Below are 22,500 nucleotides of genomic sequence, written 5' to 3'. Positions count from 1 at the left end.
CTTGCTGTGGTATATCTGGACCTCCTCTCTGGTGAAGATCTTCCACCGCAGAGCCTGCAGCTCCTCCACAGGGTACTGAGAGGTCTCTCGGTGAGAACGCACGATGCTGTCACACAGCTCCTCTGTACATAAACACACAGATATATACACACACACACACACACACACACACACACACACACACACACACACACACACACACACACACACACACACACACACACACACACATACATACAGACACACCAGACCAGAATAATCAGATATGTTACTCTAAACCTGATCAAAGGAAATATTACAGTAAGTGTAAGTATCATTATGTGTCTACATAGTTATTACTGCTGATGTTGTTGTAGTTTTATCACATTAGACTGAACAGACTCATTGTACCGATGCGTATGTGCAGCAGGGAGGTAGGATAGTGGCAGTAGGGGTCCTCTGGATCATAGGGGTGCAAGTCCGGGTCAGTCCCAGGCATCCGCAGAATGCCCTGGTTGGGAGAGGACTGCCTTGAGTCAACTAGTGGGACAGAGAGAGAAAGAGGACAAACTCTTATTCTTCAAACATGCACACAGACCAGGACATTCTGCCACAAAAAAAAAGAAAAACACACAACAAAAAACTGCTGACCATTAAATATAAAGAGTTCATCATCAGTATATGGACCCTGTAGTCCATGACTAATGTAGGAGTAGAGTCTCTGTGTCCTGCAAGGCTCACCCCTGCTGTCCGCCCTCCTCTGGACGCTCCGGTAGTGCAGGCCCGCAGCCTGGAGCTCGCCTGGAGGACACACCAGGTACGGGTGCACCTCCGGGCCACAGCGCTGCAGCTCAGGGTCCATGGGGAAGGTGTAGGGCGCCAAGGGCAGGGGCTGGAGCAGGTGAGAGGAGCCCACGCAGACCTCTTTGCCTGGGCAGTACGTGGGCCCCAGAGCCTGGACACCGGCCGTGCACACCTAGATAGATAGAGAAAGATAGATAGATAGATAGATAGATAGATAGATAGATAGATAGAGAGATAGAGAGAGATAGAGAGAGATAGAGAGAGATAGAGATAGATAGATAGATAGATAGATAGATAGATAGATAGATAGATAGATAGATAGAGAGAGAAATAGATAGATAGATAGATAGATAGATAGATAGATAGATAGATAGATAGATAGATAGATAGAGAGGTAGATAGATAGATAGATAGATAGATAGATAGATAGATACTTTATTGATCCCCAAGGGGAAATTCAAGGTCTCAGTAGCATACAGACATCATACACAACATTCACTAACAGCAGAACAAAGTAATTAAAAGTATATAATATAAAAAACACAACTAAGCAATAAGGACAGTAAAAGATAAAGAATATACTAAATATACTAAAATACAAATTATACTAAATAACACAAAAAACAGTATCCACATAGCTTGCAATGACTGAGGCAGGGACTGAGCCTGTGATTCTCAGTGCATAGTAAGTTAAGGTGCTCTGTGTGATGTCATGTCATTGTGATGGTGCAAATGAGTAAGTCCAACAATGCAAAAGTGCAGGAATAAAGTCTAGAGACCAACATAAAATAAATATGGACATATCAGCGAGTAGGCAAGGTAATATAAAAAAAATATATAGAAAAAACTATATCTACATATATCTATATACCGTATTTTCCGGACTATAAGTCACACTTTTTTTCATAGTTTGGCCGGTCCTGCGACTCAACATATATATATATTTATATATGGTTTTTCCCTCTTCATGACACATTTTTTGACTGGTGCGACTTATACTCCGGTGCGACTTATAGTCCGGAAAATACGGTATATATATATATATATATATATATATATATATCTATAGAACTATATTAAGAAACGGAAAATACGGTATATATATATCTATAGAACTATATTAAGAAACGGAAAATACGGTATACATCTATAGAACTATATTAAGAAACGGAAAATACGGTATATATATATCTATAGAACTATATTAAGAAACGGAAAATACGATATATATATATATATATCTATAGAACTATATTAAGAAACGGAAAATACGGTATATATATATATTTCTATAGAACTATATTAAGAAACGGAAAATACGGTATATATATATATATAGAACTATATTAAGAAACGGAAAATACGGTATATATATATATCTATAGAACTATATTAAGAAACGGAAAATACGGTATATATATATATATATATCTATAGAACTATATTAAGAAACGGTACCTGGAGCCGCCTCTGCTGCTGCTGCTGTTGCTGCTGCCGGTGTCGTTCCACCTCGGCGATCAGAGAGTCCCGCTGCCGCTTGGACATTCGGCCGAACTTCACAGCTGAAATAGGAACGCAACACACATAGTAAATAAGCATTTATTTATATCGCACATTTTTCATGCATAGAGTGCAATTGGGGCAGCCGTGGCCTACTGGTTAGCGATGGGATGGGTCATTACTCTAGTAACTAGTGCAGTGGCAGTGGGATGGGTCATTACTCTAGTAACTAGTGCAGTGGACCGCAACTAGGACCGCACTGTCCCTTTTCGTTTCCTACATCAGGTTCCCAAAGGAGGGGTGGGGCACTGAGTTATAACAAGGGGTAAAAATAGGATAAGAACTCTACACAAACAATGCAAAGAATGGGAAAACACATGGCCAATCATTAACAGTTAACACATAGAACTTAACACATCACATTTAACACACGCTATTTGGACAAGCCAGGTTTGACCCGCTGTGATCTCCCTTCTCTCTCTCTCTCTCTCTCTCTCTCTCTCTCTCTCTCTCTCTCTCTCATTCACTCTCTCTCTCTGTGTTCGCACCATCTCGGCTCATGCCCTGAGCCACACATTTCTGGAGGCGGCAGCTCTGGCAGCGGGTGCGGCTGGCGCGGTCGATGGGGCAGTTGCTCTGCCGTGAGCACGAGTACGACACGCTGGACTGCTGGCTGCGCCGGAAAAAGCCCTGACGGAAATGAAGAGAGAGACAGACAGAGAGCAAAAACAGAGAGAGAGAGAGAAAGATTAGAGTAGAATATTGCTGACTTCATTTAATATTATACTTATTAATGTATTCCATTGTTTCTTTGGGGAAATTGACTTTTACAGCAACGCTCTATGGTCGAACATTCAAAGAGATAGAATTAAAAATATATATTCAAAAAGGAAATGTTGTGTAAAATAATAACTATGATGACAACTGTATAGAGAAAAAAGAGAGTAAAAGAGAAACAGAGGAAAGTAAATGAGACAGATAAAACAGAGAGAGGGGGCACTCACTCACCTTACATCCTTCACACGTGATCACTCCATAGTGAACCCCTGAGGACTTATCTCCACAGATCTTACAGGGGATCACCTCAATTTGAGCTGTATACCCACACGAGGGACACGACAGCCAGGGCCAGACAGAGATGAAGAAATAGATAGAATAGATAGATGGATAGACAGAGAGAGAGGGAGAGAGACAGAGAGAGAGAGAATCAGTTAGCATGTGTCTACACAAGGAGGCAGCACTGAGCTGGTGCTATTGTGGTCCTTTCACCTGTCAGTCACTAGCAAGTCTCTCTTTGCTGATCTGGCTCATACATGAACACTACTCACTATTTCCATTCTGGAAATACCGCCAGGCACTGGAGCACCCATAGGACCCAGTTCAGACTACTGCCGGACTTCAGGTCCCCAACGTTAGACTTAAAATAAAAGTAAATCTGTTTCTTTGAAATACCAAACTGAATGATTCAAGTATGTTTGCAATGCTGGAATAAGGGAAACTAAGCACCTGTAGCTGTTCAACAACAATGGAGAAGGAAGAGCACAAAAGTCATGGGGAGACATGTGACATGTGAAGGGTTTTCACTGTGTTTTGAGACAAGAGCTAAATCAAATAAATAGGCTAATAGAAGTAGATGACATAAGTCAGCACTAAACACTGTCCATTTGTCCATTTGTCCATTTCTCTGCCAGACAAACATGTGTGGTATAAATACTCTCATTAATGTCTGTATCTATAAACACAAATGCATACGCTAGTGCACACACACACACACACACGTGCAGCACACACACACACACACACACACACACACACACACACACACACACACACATCCGCATGCATGAACGAACACACACACACACATTCACACACACACACACACACACACACATACACAGAGACAGACAGACACACACAGAGAGAGAGAGAGAGAGAGAGAGAGAGAGAAAGAGAGAGAGAGAGAGAGAGAGAGAGAGAGAGAGAGACAGTGCACACTTGTTTTGTAACAGACTAAAGAGATAATCCATAAAGCCCTATTAAGTAATCTTAATCTAATAGAGGAAAAGCCAGAGGAGAGGGGAGGGGAGGGAGGGAGGGAGGGAGGGAGGTGTGGAAGGGAAGAGGAAGAGAAGTGGAAAAGTGATGACACGCATGAAATGCTGGCTGTTAGATAGATAGATACACAGATAAACAGATGGACAGATAGATAGATAGATAGATAGAGATAGATAGATAGATAGATAGATAGATAGATAGATAGATAGACTGATAGACTTGAATTTCTTAAATTTCCCCTTGGGGATCAATAAAGAATCTATCTATCTATCTAGACAGACAGATAGATAGATAGATAGATAGATAGATAGATAGATAGATAGATAGATAGATAGATAGATAGATAGATAGATAGATAGATAAACTTGCATTCACTAACATTTAGTGAAACACTAAGCTTCCTCTGAAGACCAAATAAAACAATAAGTGCATTTCTTGAAACAATTTGTGCAAACTGCACCACACAGTGAATTAGCTGCAAAAGCACTTAACTTGCTTAAAATGCCTAGTTTATGATTCAAAAGTAAATATTTATGCCCATAATATCACTGCCATCAGAATAAAAAAGTTCATGTGTCACTGTTATTAAAAAGATAGTCAAGACGCTTAGCCATGTTGTTACAGTTTTTCTCCATTGGTTTGGCTCATTTCTTGAAACAGAAATTACATTCTCAAAATAACATGACTAACCTCCAAACCACTTGGCAATTGTTCACAAGAGAATTGGATTTCTCATTCATTTATCAAATTGCAAATGTCTTAGTACATGTCTCAATGTCTCACTACATTTTTGCAAATGATTAAGTACAGGTAGCCTACATTTAGCACAATTTCCAAGTGAATAGATCTTGTTGATCTAAACTGATTGTCGATTCTCAGTCTAATGGTTGTTCTCTCCAAAACATATCAGCATCATTTCATTGTATAAGTCATCACATGCACAATAGTCTGTTCAATTTTCAGTTTCAGTTTTTGTTTATGTGTTTATATTGCACTATATTTTCTTTTTACAGTTTTTCTCAGTCACCTTGGTACATTTCTCAGATCTGAATTGAAATTCCTGTTCAATCTTCTCATCATTGTGTCACTTGACTTGTGCACATCAAAAAGGCAGTTTCTCATTTCTCTACTCTTACCGTAAAATCCTATTTATTTTCTTTTTCCGTTTTATACACAATTATAAGACAAATAACAAGATCTTTTGGAGAGATATAAACTTTTGCGGGTGAACCGTGGTGTTGTGCTGAACCATCCAGGTTATTTTGGCAAAAGCACCAAGAGTATTGAGAACGTCTGGTTCTCAAAGGAGAACTATTAGTTCAACCTCCACAACATTTAGTCATTTGTGCACATCATAGTATAGCAATTTCTCCCACCTCTGAACAAATTGCAAATGCTTTTGAACATGTATCAGTTGCTTTGTCATGTCAGTCAAAATGAACTATACTTATGGATACGGAACAGTCGTTCCCAATAAAACTAATAGTCTTCATTTCATTGCTTGAGTCATTACATACAAAATTGGTGAACTAGTTATCAAATTCTGTCACAATGCTGTAGAATTGCAAAGAGCATATACAGTAAAACTGTGAAACGTACATATTCAGTGTCTTGTATTCACTTACTCTCCTTACTACAGCAATTTGTAACTTTACTGTAGTTTTCAAATGGCTGTACAAGTAGTGTATAGTGCTGTGCTGAGCATTTTCAGGTAGTGTCACCGAGTTCTGACCTTTTTTTGCATGGGAAAACACTGAGAGCATAAACTGTCGTAATGACATGACATGACTATCTTGTTCATAAACGATGGTGTCAAGACTTCTCATTTTGATGACACTGGCAGTTTCATTGACATAAATACTTGCTTTTGAGGAATGGACTATCCATTTTGAGCAAGTGATGTGCTTTTGCAGGTTATCCACTAGGTTTTGCAGTTTGCACTAATTGTTTTGAGAAAGGCACTAACTGCTGTGCAAATGTTAATAGTGATGTGAGAAAAGCACCAAAGCGACTCAGAAAAACTGTAACTTGAGGGGAGGTGGAAAATGAGCATAATTCCCCAAATGGTGGAATATCCCTTTGATAACATTTTACTTTAACATTTATTATTTGCTTCTGCAATGTTTATATATGTGGGGAATGTGCTGGCCTTTTGTGTTGGCTTGTAGACAGGGTGCTTCCCAGGGACTCCTTTCTATTCACAGTCAGTCTGTGATCAGATGCACTTAAGTCTGACCACAGCAAACAAAAAAGGCCAGAGCAGGTGTCTTCACGAGCTCTCCCCATCTTAGCAAAACAGCAAAACAATGTTTGTGTGTGTGTGTGAGTGTGTGTGTGTGTGTGTGTGTGTGCACAAACTTCTTGAAGGCCAGTTGTGGCTATGTGGTGTGGAAAGTGAGAGCGCCACACAAAAGAGTGCTGATACAGCGCTATGGTTGTGGCTTCATCACCTGGACCTGACCAGGTCAACACAATCAACGCAAAGTTTGTACCTGACCAGCTCAACACAATCAACGCAAAGTTTGTACCTGACCAGGTCAACACAATCAACGCAAAGTTTGTACCTGACCAGCTCAACACAATCAACGCAAAGTTTGTACCTGACCAGCTCAACACAATCAACGCAAAGTTTGTACCTGACCAGCTCAACACAATCAACGCAAAGTTTGTACCTGACCAGGTCAACACAATCAACGCAAAGTTTGTACCTGACCAGCTCAACACAATCAACGCAAAGTTTGTACCTGACCAGGTCAACACAATCAACGCAAAGTTTGTACCTGACCAGCTCAACACAATCAACGCAAAGTTTGTACCTGACCAGGTCAACACAATCAACGCAAAGTTTGTACCTGACCAGGTCAACACAATCAACGCAAAGTTTGTACCTGACCAGGTCAACACAATCAATGCAAAGTTTGTACCATGACGATTTAGTATGAATACAAATACCATTCCACCCCTTATAGATAGATAGATAGATAGATAGATAGATAGATAGATAGATCGATCTATCTACAGAACTGTTACTAAGATACAGCCAGTGGTTGTGCAGCCAGTGCAGGTAACACAGTGATATGACATGCTCGAGTATGACAGCTTTCCCAGCTCAGCGCCCTAATGAATGGCCAATGTTGTTGTTCGCTTTCATCATAAATCCCCCCCCAACCTCCACCAGTTTTGTCCGTAAGCTACGCAAGCATGAGGTCAATCTTGTCTGACACAGATCAAAGAGAGACGGAAACGACCTGGTTGTGTAAAAAACTATGATTTTCACACTTTGACAAGTCTGCAGTGAGAGTTGAAAGTGCTTTGAGAAGCCCAGACTGAAACATTTGCTCTCCCCTTTCCCTTCTCTCTCTGAAAAACAACAGACATAAAAGGGCTCTCGAGTCAGAGGGAACCGACTAACACCCCACAGAGTGGCCGAGTGAGGGGAGTGTGAGAGGTGTGCGGTGGGGGAATATTTGCTAGGGGAAGAGAGGAGGTGGACAAAGAGGTGTCAACCTCAGAGCTTTTTTAAGTGGTTTACTGACTTCTCTTTCACTCTGACTATCCCTCTTTCAAGTGATCTCTCTCTCTCTCTCTCCTTGCTTCTCTGTCTCACTCACAAAGGAAGCGGCTGCCAGTAACAAGCTCTTTTATCTGCGGCTGCCAGGAACCCCTATTACCCTCGCCCCACCTCCACCCCCACCTCCACCTCCACCTCCACCCTACTCCCTCTCTCCCTCTCTCCATAAACACTAATGTGAATGTAAATTACTTGATGTTATTATGTTTACATTATTATATCCTATAGAAGACTCCATATTGGTGTCCTTTCTTGTGATTGCTACCTCACTCATCCTCCAGGACAGAACAAGCTCCTCTATGCCACTAACTGGTTTTAATCTATTGATTAATATACATTAATCTGACAGAAACATCCAGGGCACATCAAGCACTTTTTAATCTATTGATTTAAATGAATATACATACAATTTGACTGGGTGGCTGAATGAAAACTGTTCCTATGGTTGCATGTTGCATGACATTTCATGCTGAGGTAAAAGTAATGCTAACTGGCAAATCTTAAATGTTCGGCTGTCAAAATAACTGATTAATTTCGATTAATTAATTTGAGAAAAAATAACTGATTAAAAACATTAGTGCAGATTAATCGATTCCGTATGACCTTTGACCCCGAGCCGTCCTAGTCAGTAAAAATTAGACAGTAAAATGAAGGAGAGAGAAGAAAACGTGCTGCCTAGATCATTGATTGGAACATTTACTTTTAAAAAACGGCCTGATGGTGTTGATAAAAATAAAGTGTTGAAAATAAAGTCCTTTGCAATGTCTGCAAGTGTTGACATTGAGGGGAGTGTTCATTTATTTTCATTGTGTCCCCTAGGTTATATCTGTGGCCTGAAATGCCTTGTATGTGAACAAAAAAACTTCCCAAAGCACTTTTGAATTTATTTCCTCAGCATATTAGGTTATGTCATAGAATGTTATGGCCATTATTAACAGTGAAAATAATAATAGAGTTTTTGAACTTTAATGTCACTAATGCTGATTATTCAATTATTCATTTGAATTTAAATATTTAAAATACTTTCACAGCAAAAATTATATGCGATTAATTTGGATTAACTAATCACAGAGTATGTAAATAATTAGATTAATTTTTTTAATCGATTGACAGCCCTACTTAAATGACACACACATTACTTCTAATCCCCTGCAGGTGTGTGTGAGCAGCTCTGCGGCATGGGATGTATGTGTGTCAGTGTGTGCAGAAGTTAGTGTGTCAGTCGCGAGTGTGTGCCCTGATTTGGGGCATGGGGCGGAAGATTTGTGGCTAAAAACCCTGAAAAGAGGTGCAGGAGACTGGGACACTATTAGTGCTGCATTTGTGTAGCGGGGAGTGGCGGGGAGTGGCGGGGAGCGCGTGTGTACTCCAGGCTGGCTGGGACATAGCCCTGGTGACGAACACAAGAAGTGTGAGTAGTCTGGGTAGCTCCCATGCTTTGGGCTTAGCTGTGTCCACTGGTAACTGCGATGAAGGTCTGCCTGACCAGAATGTCAGTTCCTCAGAACTTTGCAAAATAGCTGCACCTGCAGTATAACTTGTCAATGGCTACGTTTACACCGCAAGTCTTAATGCTCAAATCGGATCTTTTTGCTCAGATCTGATTTTTTGATTGGCTCGGTTTGTTTGCCATGTATGCAGTGTCCTCTATACACTGTCCACTGGTGTGCAACCAGAAAATGAAGGAGGAAACTCATAGCAACTAACTTCTATCCTTGTTTTCTCTTAATGCTTCATCTTTGTATGCAGTACACTTTCTGTGTCTTCGTTCTTCAGCTCATATAAATGACAGAGAACCATAAGACAACCATCATAGTGTATGTTGTGACCTTGGAGTGCTGTGTCTTTGCCATGCATTATGGTTTCTGTATGACTTCTTGGCCTGTCTAATGAACGTTGGTGATCAGTTCTTTAGCAGCGTAAACAATAGATTTGGTAAAGAGAGTTATCAGAGACTGATTAGAATACCCCTACAGTTTTTGTCCTGAGCGGTCACTTAGAAAACAGCCTATAGCACTCATATACACTACATATTATAAGTGAATACAGCCTATAGCACTCATATACACTACATATTATAAGGGAATACAGCCTATAGCACTCATATACACTACATATTATAAGTGAATGATGGTTGTGTGTGCAGTAAGTGGATTTATAACAACAGCAGAGTGTGTGTGAGAGGGTGAGATGAGGGCTGTGTGAGAACGTAAGATAGTGTGTGAAAGTATTAGTTTGTGAGAATGTGGAAGTGTTTGTGTGTAGATGAGAGAGTGTGTCTGTGGCTTAGGTTGGTTTCCTGTTGTTTGAGGTTGTTAATCATAACTGACAGAGGTAGAGGCCACTGACCATATTTTTCATTTGCTAGTCTCCTTTTCTCTTTCCCTCTTCCTATCCCTCCCTCTCTCTTTCTCTCTCTCTTTCTCTCTCTCTCTCCCTCTCTCTTTCTTTCTCTCTCTCTCTCTCTCTCTCTATCAACCCCCCTCGGTCTACTCTCAGACATGCATCTCTATCTCCTCTTACACCCATGGACACACACACACACACACACACACACACACACACACACACACACAGAGAGAGAGAGAGAGTTAGAGTTAAAGTAACTGCAAACAGCAACATAGAAAGCAAAAGTGCACATGAATGCATATTCATCACTGTCTCTCCCCGGTCTGTTTATCTGTCTGTATCTCCATTCGGCTCTATCTGCCCCTCTTGCTCTCTCTCTCTCTCTCTCTCGCTCTCTCTCTCTCTTTCTTTCTCTCTCTCTCTCCCTCGCTCTCTCTCTCTTTCTTTTTCTCTCTCCCTCGCTCTCTCACTTTCTCTCTCTCTCTTTCTTTCTCCCTCGCTCTCGCTCTCTCTCTCTCTCTTTCTCTACCAGTCTATCTGACCACTCATCTCCCTGTCTCCTCAGCTCTCTCTCTGTCTTTCACCTCAACTCTTTGTCTATCGGTGGCTGAGAAAACCACATGCTGATACTGGAAAATAATCAGCACTTTTCTTCCCTGGGCCTTCTTGCTTTATCTGCCTCCTCCACCTAATCAGCTCCTCCATCCAAAACCACACACACCAAGAGAATAGAAATTAAAAAATAAGCGAGTGAAACTAGAGGGAGATACTGATGGTCCGATTTAGACCGCACTAATGATGCACTATGATGCAACCTATGATGATAACTGACAGAGGTAGAGGCCACTGACCATATTTTTCATTTGCTAGTCTCCTTTTCTCTTTCCCTCTTCCTATCCCTCCCTCTCTCTCTCTCTCTCTCTCTCTCTCTCTCTCTCTCTCTCTCTCTCTCTCTCTCTCTCTCTCTCTCTCTCTCTCTCTCTCTCACACACACACACACACACACACACACACACACACACACACACACACACACACACACTCCTAGTGTCACTGTTAACATTATAGTAATTTAACTAGCCTTATACTATGGGATGATATTGGTGCGCTGCTGTTTAGTTGAGTTTTGTTTAGCATATGCTACGGTGAGCGTGAGACTTTTCTAACATAGAATGAAATGGTGTCTGTTTCTGCTCAAGGGTAAGATGTTATCAGATGAGAGAATCATATTGTATACAATAAAGTAAGCAAGGCCTCTTTCTGATTCTAGCCCTGATACTTGCTATCAACACAGTAAATCAGTTCATTATCACGTAAAAGCTCCGTAAAGTTGACGTGAAAAACAGAACTCAACGGATGCAACTGACAGTATCACTAGTGCAAGGGCCGATGTCTTTCAGAGATAAAGTATTTTGGTTTGAGCTAAATTATCAAATTGAGACGATGTTAAATGTTGAAAGTGGCATTAGTTGCTCTCTGTAATAACGTGGAGAGTGATAGCAATAAATTTAAGGTTAAAATGAATAATAATTTAATTGCCATGTGGCCCTTCTTGGTTTTAAACAAAGACACCATCCCCTCCCCCAATCAAATGCTAATGTGCTGGTTTAAGGCCCATCACTTACACAAGACAAAGGATGCTACCTTGATATAATGTATCCATGTATCATGAAATGTAAATGTATTCATGTTTGGTATCATTCTGATAGTCTCAGTACAAGGATTGTAATGATTTGATTGTGAGAATGTTTGGAACATTCTATAAGTGATATTTCTGATATATAACATATCTCTCCTCATGCTATTCAGATAGGTGTGAAGTGGGTGTGAGTAGGTGTGTCTGATGCCAACTGGAGAACCAATCATGTGGGCTTGAAATTGGCGCCATTTTCTTCTTTGTTTAAAGCATTTAAAAGTAACTAAACTGCAAGGTTTGTGAGATTTAGATTTTGGATTGTCACACTAAGGATGTAGAGCGGAAGAGAGGAGGAGTTGGCTACTCCTCTCCTTTCAGGCCTGGGATAGGCCTACATAGACCATAGACCTTTTTTTGTACCCTCTTTGCCTGTAACAGAATAAAACTTGATTCCTGAGTTTTTCCTGAAGTCCGCCAGTCTAAGATTAATATTAAGTAATTATTCACCACAATTACTTTCATGGAGGTTCCACCGAGATAATATACTTTTGTCGCTGATTCTAAGATGCCGCAGTTTTTTCTCTTTTTCTTTTTCTTATCGCTCTGGTGACAGCTCCCAGGTAAGGACGCTTTTTATCTGCATTTCTTCTTTGGTGATGAACGAAGGTGGATCTGTAAATCCGGGCGGTTCCTGCTAACCACAGTTTGGAACGGGCGTTAGATATTGGAGAAGGCATTCTGAGTGAGTAAAGACATTTTTGGCAAAACCGTAATTTAATAGTGGACATAAAATTGTGCTTCCCCGATTTTGGCAACATTTTGGCAAAACCGTAATTTAATAGTGGACACAAAATTGTGATTCCCCGATTTTGGCAAAACGTCGCACAAGACGAATTAATCCATATTTTGTAAAGCGCCGGACATATGTGTTGGATTGAAAGCCAATCCAGATAAAGGAGCCTCTCTAGTGGGTCTAGAGAGTAAATAGGTTAAGCGGGTTTGTTCAACAGCTCAGTATTAAACACGGTGGTTCGTGTGCGACCTATTTTCCGCGGTTTTAGGGACGCCAGGTCCTAAGAAGCTACGTAGCTTATGCCCCTTTTTGTTTACAGAACATTCATTCCTTCATTACCAAAACAGAATATTAGACAGAACTTGGCGCTGCTGTTTTTTTTTTTATCACCAAGAGCGTATGAGCGGCTAGAATCCAAAGTGTTAAGCTAACACTAGTCTTGTTTTGTTTTTGAGTAGATGTGTTGTTTTGTTGTACATCTACACTCAAGTATTAATAGACTGATATATGATGAATCCAGGATTCAAGTCGTAGGCTAATAACCTTTTTCAAGTGTGCAAACAACATAAGCTCAAACAGCATAGGCTCAAGAGAGCATGGTTAGGCCTCTTTTAAGTACGCCTGAGCTAACTAGCTGCCGCTAGGGGCATCTAGATGTCTTTGTGAGCTAATATGAGCTAACTGAAAAGGCTTGACTAAACTTCTTTTGTTCCGTTTTTTTTTAAGCAGGAAAATATTCTTGCAGCCCGTTTAAGTTGTCCTCCAGCTCCATGGAGCTGTGTGTGTCTGTGTGTCCAGTATGAATGAATGCGCGTGTGGGCCGGCCCTGTGTGTGTGAAATTTGTTTACTTCTTTATATGTGTTTGTTTCCATTTTTTGTTTCAAGTCCTTCTGTTTTGAAATGTTGTCTTTGTTTTCTTGGGTCAAAAGTTTTCACACCTTTTGCTATCTTATCTCACTGCCTTTGTTTTTAGCCTTGTTTGATGTGGGCAAATGTTCAATTGAATGGATTCATACCCACAACTTGAGTTTCTTTATGTTTGAAATTATTTTTTTATTTGTTTTGTTTTTAGTGGTGTATTTTCTTTTCTTCATTCATATTGGGATCACGATCTGTTATAGTTAAGAAACTATAAAAAGGGGGAGATAGATGGTATTGACTTGAAATACTTTCTTTTCTAAGTTTACTGGTTTCATTGCTCAAATTATCATTTTGTTTTAAATGCCTAATGTTTTGATTTACTGACCCTCACTTCTAATGCAAAAATCTCTTTAAAAGACATGCAGGGATACCCTACCCACATGAGTCTGTGGATTTTTCTTTTAAACATCTAAACTTAACCAAAGTTTATTTATTTTCTTTATATTGGCCTTTTGCCAATAGATGCAAATGTCTGTTTAGAGGTAAATAGCCCTGCTATGTTAGAAGATCTATAGGTGTGACTGTCTCCAATTGAGAAACTGAATACATTAGCATACTTTTGTTGACTTGTGAATCTGCATTCACGAGACACTGTTTGACTCTGTTTACACTCATGCTAATGTCTCTCCAAGTTGTTGTGAAACCACTCTCCAGTCTCTCCAGAATCTCTTTCATGCCAGAAGAGACAAAGGGAGGTGTGACATGCCTTTGTCTTCGACTACCACTACGCAAACATCTCAAGAAGATCCTTTCAAGATGGCGGATGGCTCCACCAACCAGGCTCAGCTACCACGCCAGTACAACCCAGAGCAGCAGCCGTGGAGACCAGGACATGCCACTGGACGAGATTGATGGACCAGACAACTCTGCCCTGGGCTCAGGTACAGCCAGCAGCAGCAGTGGCCAGCCAGGCCATGTCATGAGACGAGACTGGACGAGGCTCAGGAACCACAGGTCCAACGGAACCTGTGGCAGAAGCAACTGCCATGACTCTGGAAGCAACAAAACTGGACTGACTGAAAGCAACAAAAGCAACAAAAGGGGGTGCCGAAAGCAGCCTTGCACTCCCGCATCATCAAAGACACTCATCGCATATTGTTCACTGCCCGCAATACATGTGGACATATTTGGACTGACACAAGGGTGCACGCCGAACGCGGCCTGCATGCACACCCTTTGCACTCGCATACACTTACACTGAAACAATGCAGACACATTCAAGTTTCATAAGAGGACCCTTCTTCAACGGAAGAGAAACGCAAGAAAGGATGTATGCTGAACGCTGCTTTCCTTGCTCACGCACACACTTACATTGATTATGGACTGATTATGGACTTTATAAAAAAAATAAAAAAAAAATTGTAAAATTGTTCAAGAATGCTCATGTTTATGGAATCTTATGTTAAAATTCAAGTCATTCAGACTTGAAAAGGGGGAATTAATAGCAATAAATTTAAGGTTAAAATGAATAATAATTTAATTGCCATGTGGCCCTTCTTGGTTTTAAACAAAGACACCATCCCCTCCCCCAATCAAATGCTAATGTGCTGGTTTAAGGCCTATCACTTACACAAGACAAAGGATGCTACCTTGATATAATGTATCCATGTGTCATGAAATGTAAATGTATTCATGTTTGGTATCATTCTGATAGTCTCAGTACAAGGATTGTAATGATTTGATTGTGAGAATGTTTGGAATGCAACCTCTCTCTCTCTCTCTCTCTAGATTATCTCTATCCCTTCATCTTCTACACCACCATTCATATTCTTAACAAAAGAATAGGTATAGATAGATATATAGATATAGATAGATAGTTAGATTATTTACTGATTGTTTGATAGAAAGAGAGGAGAGAGAGAATTCATTTGAAAGATAAGGAATGTGCCCAATAAAATGTTAAGAGAAATGCAAGCTTGCACACACACGCACAAACACACATACACACACTCGCCATTACATCAAACACTGAATGTTCCTATGTCTCCTTCAGCATGTACTAGGGTGGTTTAATCTCATATGTTGAAATCCCCCCTTCTAACCTTTTTGTTTATTTTACTGCCCATGTCACTGGATATGTGGTCGCCGCAGTCTTCTCAGAATTCAGCATCTTTCCATTGTGCTTTGTGCACAAAGTCGTCTTTCCCTTCGTCAGCAATTTGCAGAGTAACACTAACGGGGTAAAAAACCTCAAGCTTCCATCACAGGAAGAAACACAAAAGAGCACCCAGTGTCCCTCCAACGATGTGTCACTTTTATATATAGTATGTGTAATCGAGTTTAGGTTCTGGATCATGTTTATAGACATATTATGGAGTGAATTAACTGTCTTCCATCGAAACTGAATTTAAATTTCACCTTTCCTGCAGAACAACAATAGTATGCACTGCGATACATAATGAAATCACTTTATGATCTAATGGAGTGATTGAGAATAATGGACGCAAACCATAACCTCTGGCTATTCATTTAGTTGGCGTGTGGATACTCAGAAAAACTAAAATGCCTAAATGCCTGCGAAAATTTGAAGTTGAAATTTAATGAATTCAAACAAACAAACAAAAAACATTCTTGAGTTTCATCAAAGTTGTTCAACTGAGAATATTATAATGTGCATCATAAATGAGAAATATATTTTTTTTGAATTTTAAATGTTTTAAATGTTAAATGTTGATTAATCAGTGTTTAAATTAACCTTTAAGACTTAAACCCCATGAGATGAACTCATCAGCGTCTATAGAAAGACAATGGATTCAGATTGACCGTTTTGCCTCCTAAAATTAATTTCCTAAAAATATTATAGATGAACCTCTGGTGCGCGTAGGTGAAATCAAATTCTGACAGAAAGCATGATAAATAAGGCCTGTTTCTAACCTCTTCAACATAAGAGAGTCACTCCAATTTTAATTTATTGAGTCTATATTACAAAGGTTTAGATTTCCTACTTGCTAAAATAAAACATTTCTGTTGGGTATTGCTGTACATCCTGAAAGACATACATGTCAGCTCCATAGTCTAGCTTTACCACAACGAGAGATGAAGATGATATACGTTAGACTGCACAAAGAATCTGTGTACAGTAATTTATTGGGACAAAATTAAACAAACATTGGGACTAACATAAGCTGTTTTGTCTTTTAATTTTAAAAAGGCTTATATCGTTGCAACAATGCCGCATCTTGCATGACCACAGTCTAAATTAATTTACCCACACTAACAGTTTGATATAAAAAAAATTAATAATAAAACACCATCACAAAAAGCACAACTATGACCCTTACCGTCTGCAGGAACCAAGTGTATTGAGAGAGGACATTATGTGCCACAGTCAAATTAGTCACACGTCTGACTCTTGGTTTTGTGTTTTGCCAGGCTTGTTGACAAATGTGTCATTTCTGTCTCCAGTTCTGGCACAGTGTAGGTTAATAGGGGATATTTCATCCCTTTGATGTACAATAAGACCAAACCTACACATTGAGAGACCCCAAAATAATTGCTACATATCCCTAAAAACATACAGCTATGAATATGTGTATGTACTTTGTATACGCATTTGTGGCTTCATTATTATTAGATGAAAAGAGTTTAAAAAGGCAGTTCAGAAACACGCTAACCATCTAAATATGAATACTGAAATATGAGTGTTAAGCATACTGTATGTAGTTGGTCTTTCTCACAGAGTATAATATATCTTGTGTTTTAAGTGTTCTTCAGACCTTGCTGATTTGCGTAAACCTTTTTTGCAGAATTTTTGCAGTGAAACAAACAGATAACCACATACGCTAAAACACCTGCAAACACCACTCGTCACAAAAATAAACAGAAAAACTCCATCTGCACACGCACACACACACACACATGCACACACACACACACACACACATGCACACACACACACACACACATGCACACACACACACACACACACACACACACACACACACACACATACACACACACACACACACATGCACACACACACACACACACACACACACACACACACACACACATGCACACACACACACATGCACACACACACACACACATGCACACACACACACATGCACACACATGCACACACACGCACACACACACACACACATGCACACATGCACACACAGACACACACATGCACACGCACACACAGACACACACATGCACACACACACACACGCACACACAGACACACACATGCACACACACACACACATCCTGACAGACAGACAGGCAGGCATACAGACAGACAGACAGACACGCAAATACACAATAAAACACACTCCATCTGTACACACACACACACAAACACCAAACACACACAGGCAAACTACATGGCATTGAATACAGACCACATATCATGAGTCTGCAGCTGGCAGCCTGTGAAACTGGTGCATCTCTCCTCTTCTCCTCATCTCTCTCTTCCTCTCTGGCTTCATCTCTCTCTCCCTCTCTCCATCCCCTGTCTCTATGCCCCTCTCTCTCCTCTCCTCTCTCACATCAGCTTTATGGTGCTACTTCTCCAAATCGAATCCCATCCTGTCGTCAGGTCTTCCTTCCATGACCAACACATCCAATATGATGTTAATATTTTCCTATGCAGTGGGATCTATAATTGGGGTACATTGCATGTGGTTTATAATTGCCATACTTTGTTGAGGAAGTCCTATTGTATAAAATAGCATGTTTTGATTTTTTGTCATAATCATTTTAAAGGCTTAGTCAGGGATGTTACGCGATTTCAAGCCCATAAATTTTTTTTGTTACGACCGCTAGCTGCCCATTCTGTGATTCCACTGTAGAAAACGCAGTTTCTGTGGGCAGCCCAGGCTCCGAAAACTGGAAACAAACAAAGTGGGGGCAGCCTGTCCCCCAAACAAAACCGAAACCCTGCGTGGAGTTTCTGTGGGAATACTGAAGGCAGGGATGAGCTACCTCTCTGGAGTGATTCGTTTGGCAAAAAAGCGCCTGCTGATAAATTTAAATATAAACATAAATACAAACAAACCGACTTCCTGCGGAATCTCTGACTGCACCTTTAAATGTGCAACTAAACAAATAAAGCGCATAAAGGTACGTGAAATGAATTGCTGTGACACAAATATTACAAAAACGTTTGCATAGTGGTCATGATTTTTAATAGATCTAATCAAAAATAATAAATGTTATTAACAAATCACAATATCACAATGAATAAATCTAAATCATAACAGAATTTCACCATGTTAAAGTGTTGTAACAAGGTTGTGTTATAAGGGCCCTAGAAATTCCATTCATTTCTTACTTCACATAATTTACACAATCACACATAAATGTATTATGTAGGCTTTTGAATGATCTCTCTCTATCTCCCACCATCTCTTTTACTCTCTCTTCCTCTCAGTAGAGTAGTCTGCTATCGTCTGAGCCCACTTCCTGTTCAGGCCTGCCATCCACCTCGTGTGTGCTCTCTGGCCGTTTGAGTGCCACTGATTGAACACTTTGATCGCCGCACATACGCGTTCTAGCAGCGCACACACACACACACACACACACACACACACACACACACACACACACACACACACACACACACACACACACACACACACACGCCAACACCCATGCACAAACATTATGCAGAAAGTGCAGCTACCTGTCTTCTGGGCTATCTGTTGTGAGGTGCTGTCAATGTCTTGACAATGGCAACTCAAAACACTTCACCACTGAGGCTGAGCCACCACAAGCCTAAGCCACTGCATTACTACATGTGCCAAACAAAACACTGCACTCTAAGATATCAGCTACACCAGGCGCGTAATGAAGCGTTCCGTTCGCGTAGCGTCTCCTGTAACAATTAGCTGCCACTATAATCAATGGAAATAACTACACCAGACGTGATAGCGGCGTGTACGTTCGAAAAAAATAGACCAGTCTTTTAAAATGTTTTTTACGCGTCGTGAACTGAACGCTTCAGTTCTGCGCCTGGTGTAGCTCATACTGTACTCTAATGTTCCAATGGCTCCGAGAGCCATTTAGCCAAAATGCTAAGAGGTCACGCTAACACAGAGTACAATATTAATTGAAAAGAAGTCAGCTGGACTAATCACTCAGTAGTTGTTTAAAAACCGTAACGATGGCTGGCGTGTGTCAAAAATTGTCTCCTTGGTGTCAGCATTTCTATAAAAAAGGTATTCGAAATCTCAAAGGGTATTGACTTATGAAGCACGTATCAATATCACAAGTAGTGGTGACTGCTATTAAAGAAACACTATGTAGATCTTTAACTTAAAATAATGGCTTCAAACTCATTTTGATGGCTTATAATATGAAGAATGACATCTATCACATTGCCGATACGGTTTGCAATATATGCAACTTTGTTGTTCCATGCAGAAACATTCATTCGTTTTCGATTGGTATTGCCTCGAGGCTATATGGGTACACCCAATACATTGAACATTAATAACGAGAGCTAAAAAAATACGTATTTTTACAATGTGTTGCTTTACTGTGAAGCTGAACTCGCAAACACAGTCGGAGACACAGTGAAGCAAAAGGCCTCAATTTGCTCTCCATCACAAAAGGTGACAAACCGATTGACAAATTGGTACTAGCAAGTACTCTGATAGACTGCGCATGAAAAGTAGAAGGGTGTGTGTGTGTGTGTGTGTGTGTGTGTGTGTGTGGAAAGTTCAGGTTCCAGGGGACTACATTGTGATGTGGCAGCTAGAGTCATCTCCAGAGATGTCCTCTGCCACAGACACTGACTCATCTCCTGGTGTCGCCAGATGAAAAGCCAACGCTACAACACAACACAACCTGAAATCCCTGAGGTTAAATTCACATCATAAACACAAAACTCACCGTTTGAGATTTACTCTTTCTTCTTCTGACACCTACTGAGGACTAAACTACTCAGTGTGTGTGTGTGTGTGTGTGTGTGTTAATCAACCAGCCCTCTGAAAGAAAGATGACTGTTGTTGAATCGCTATTTGAATCTCCAAGGTCTCAGAGAACAAACAGGACTCACAGAGGGGGAAATTGCTGAACACACTCTCATTCATAATGTGTGCATGGCTAAAAACATGTATCTCCTCAAAGAAATGATCTGGATAACATCTGAACATCCGATATTAGCCAGAAGAGGCCACACATACACACACACACACACCAACAAACACACTCAATAAAGATGTGCAACAGGAGAGCCTCTCAGTCATCATTGCATGTTTGTTATCTCTGATCCTTTATTAAGAAGTGAGCAAAAGCTTGATTACAAACACAATAGGGTTGGAACTAAGGTTGCAGCAGTAACCTGGCAATGTGGCGTACCATGGTATCTTTGAGAACACCATCCTAAACCATCATCAAGCGCATTATGAATCGCAAAATAAATGTACACAAGTCAGCTTCCGGCTAAATCTGTGTTTAAATTTGGTAGCATCTGACTGAACACACTCCACAGACAGATTGGCCCTAATTAAACCGTAAACAGCTATTTTCTGAGATTTTATTATTACACGGTGAAAATCTCAAATCCATTTTCCACTGGCGGAGGAAAGACTTAGGCCTGCCCTGGACGTTTGGCTCTGCTCCTCATTTCCTGCTGTACTGCAAAATGTCCGCTGTCTCTCCGCACAATGATCATCTCAATCCAAGTCCACATCCGACCCAACATACTTAACATCACGATATTCGGTAGTCATATTAATCATCACTGAATTCAAATAAAGTTTCTTATGTCATCATTAGAATCACATTCTCATAAAATAAAATAACCATGACTGCGTTTTTATGCAAGCACATTACCTAAACTTCGGACAGTTTTTATGAGTTAAGCAACATCACAACTCTCACAGACTTTCTTCAGTTCTCTTCTACGTTTTGACAAGTCTTTTTTCACTTTTTCACAAAACGGCTCCCAACCTCACTTCACGTAGCCAAGTCACAATGCAAACTACGGGCTCTGTCCCATCTCATTCTGTTGCTACTCACACGGTGCCATTAAAACAGACCAAACAGACCATTGCACTGGCGATACTGAGAAAAGACGGTTTCTTTCAACCTGCCCTTGAGGTGTTCCAGTCATTACACACAGGTAGCGATTGACTAGGCAGCAACTGAATAAACCATGAAAGCTAAAAAAATAAAAGTCAACAGGACTGAGCAATCCATACAGAACGGAAGAATTCACTTTTTGATTCAACTACAGTTTGGGTTCACCAATGCCTTCGCAGCAAATGCACATCTGGAGTCTCTGACTTCCAATGCTCAACTGAAAGACATTTATGAGGGCACCATGAATGAAACTACAGAAAGTGGGACAACTGATCAAAGTGGGTTCGCATTCGCACACACACACACACACACACACACACACACGCACACACACACACACATTTAAGTGCATACACAAATACAGAAAATCTATTGAAGGCCATGGACTATTAACTAAAACACAGTGGCAACGATTACTGTATCAACTTCAGAAAATACAGTGCTTTAGATACTTTAGATGTGCCTCCCAATAGAAATGATAGCCTAATGCCAGATTTTCCACAAACTACTTTGTGAACAAAACAGTGTGATATCTTAATGTCACCATCGCAATGGCCACATCTGAAACATTACAGTTGTGAAATGACACAGGCGCAAAGCACACTGACAAACAAATACAGACATAGACATACAGACTTCCCAAACACATACATGTATACAAATGCTGATCAACATAACCATACACAATCCATAAATACTGAGCATCAATGATCCTACCTCGCATCATCTTTGGTCCTCTCTCTTGTCAGTCTTCCTTTCTAAAGGTATGTCTCGGCCTCTAAACTATCGTTCTTCTCTCTCTGTTTCTCTCTCTCTCTCTCTCTCTCTGTGACACAATTAAAATCCCTCCC

At 40.4% G+C, this 22,500-nt stretch overlaps 1 protein-coding gene across 3 annotated transcripts in view; it reads right to left on the bottom strand.

Moving 5' to 3' along the window:
- The window catches only part of rorc (RAR-related orphan receptor C), a 40,211-nt gene that overhangs the window by 4,367 nt on the left and 13,344 nt on the right, over window positions 1–22,500 (bottom strand). For 2 of the 3 annotated variants that reach the window (XM_076279732.1, XM_076279731.1), the window contains 6 exons: window positions 3,292–3,377; window positions 2,832–2,973; window positions 2,242–2,345; window positions 721–955; window positions 391–519; window positions 1–122 (listed from right to left, as the gene is read on the bottom strand). In XM_076279732.1, the coding sequence (XP_076135847.1) occupies window positions 1–122; window positions 391–519; window positions 721–955; window positions 2,242–2,345; window positions 2,832–2,973; window positions 3,292–3,377 (818 nt within the window). Of the gene's footprint in view, window positions 123–390; window positions 520–720; window positions 956–2,241; window positions 2,346–2,831; window positions 2,974–3,291; window positions 3,378–22,366 lie in introns of all 3 variants that reach the window. The other variant, XM_076279733.1, reaches the window with a different exon arrangement.

This window comes from Alosa pseudoharengus, unplaced genomic scaffold, assembly GCF_046254945.1.
Source record: "Alosa pseudoharengus isolate Yale_2024_CS ecotype anadromous, Long Island Sound unplaced genomic scaffold, YU_APseudo_1.1 YU_APseudo_1.1_scf_12, whole genome shotgun sequence".
In the NCBI taxonomy this organism is placed as follows: domain Eukaryota; kingdom Metazoa; phylum Chordata; class Actinopteri; order Clupeiformes; family Clupeidae; genus Alosa; species Alosa pseudoharengus.
The sequence above is the reverse complement of the archived record's forward strand: the minus strand, read 5'-3'. Positions and strand labels throughout refer to the sequence as shown.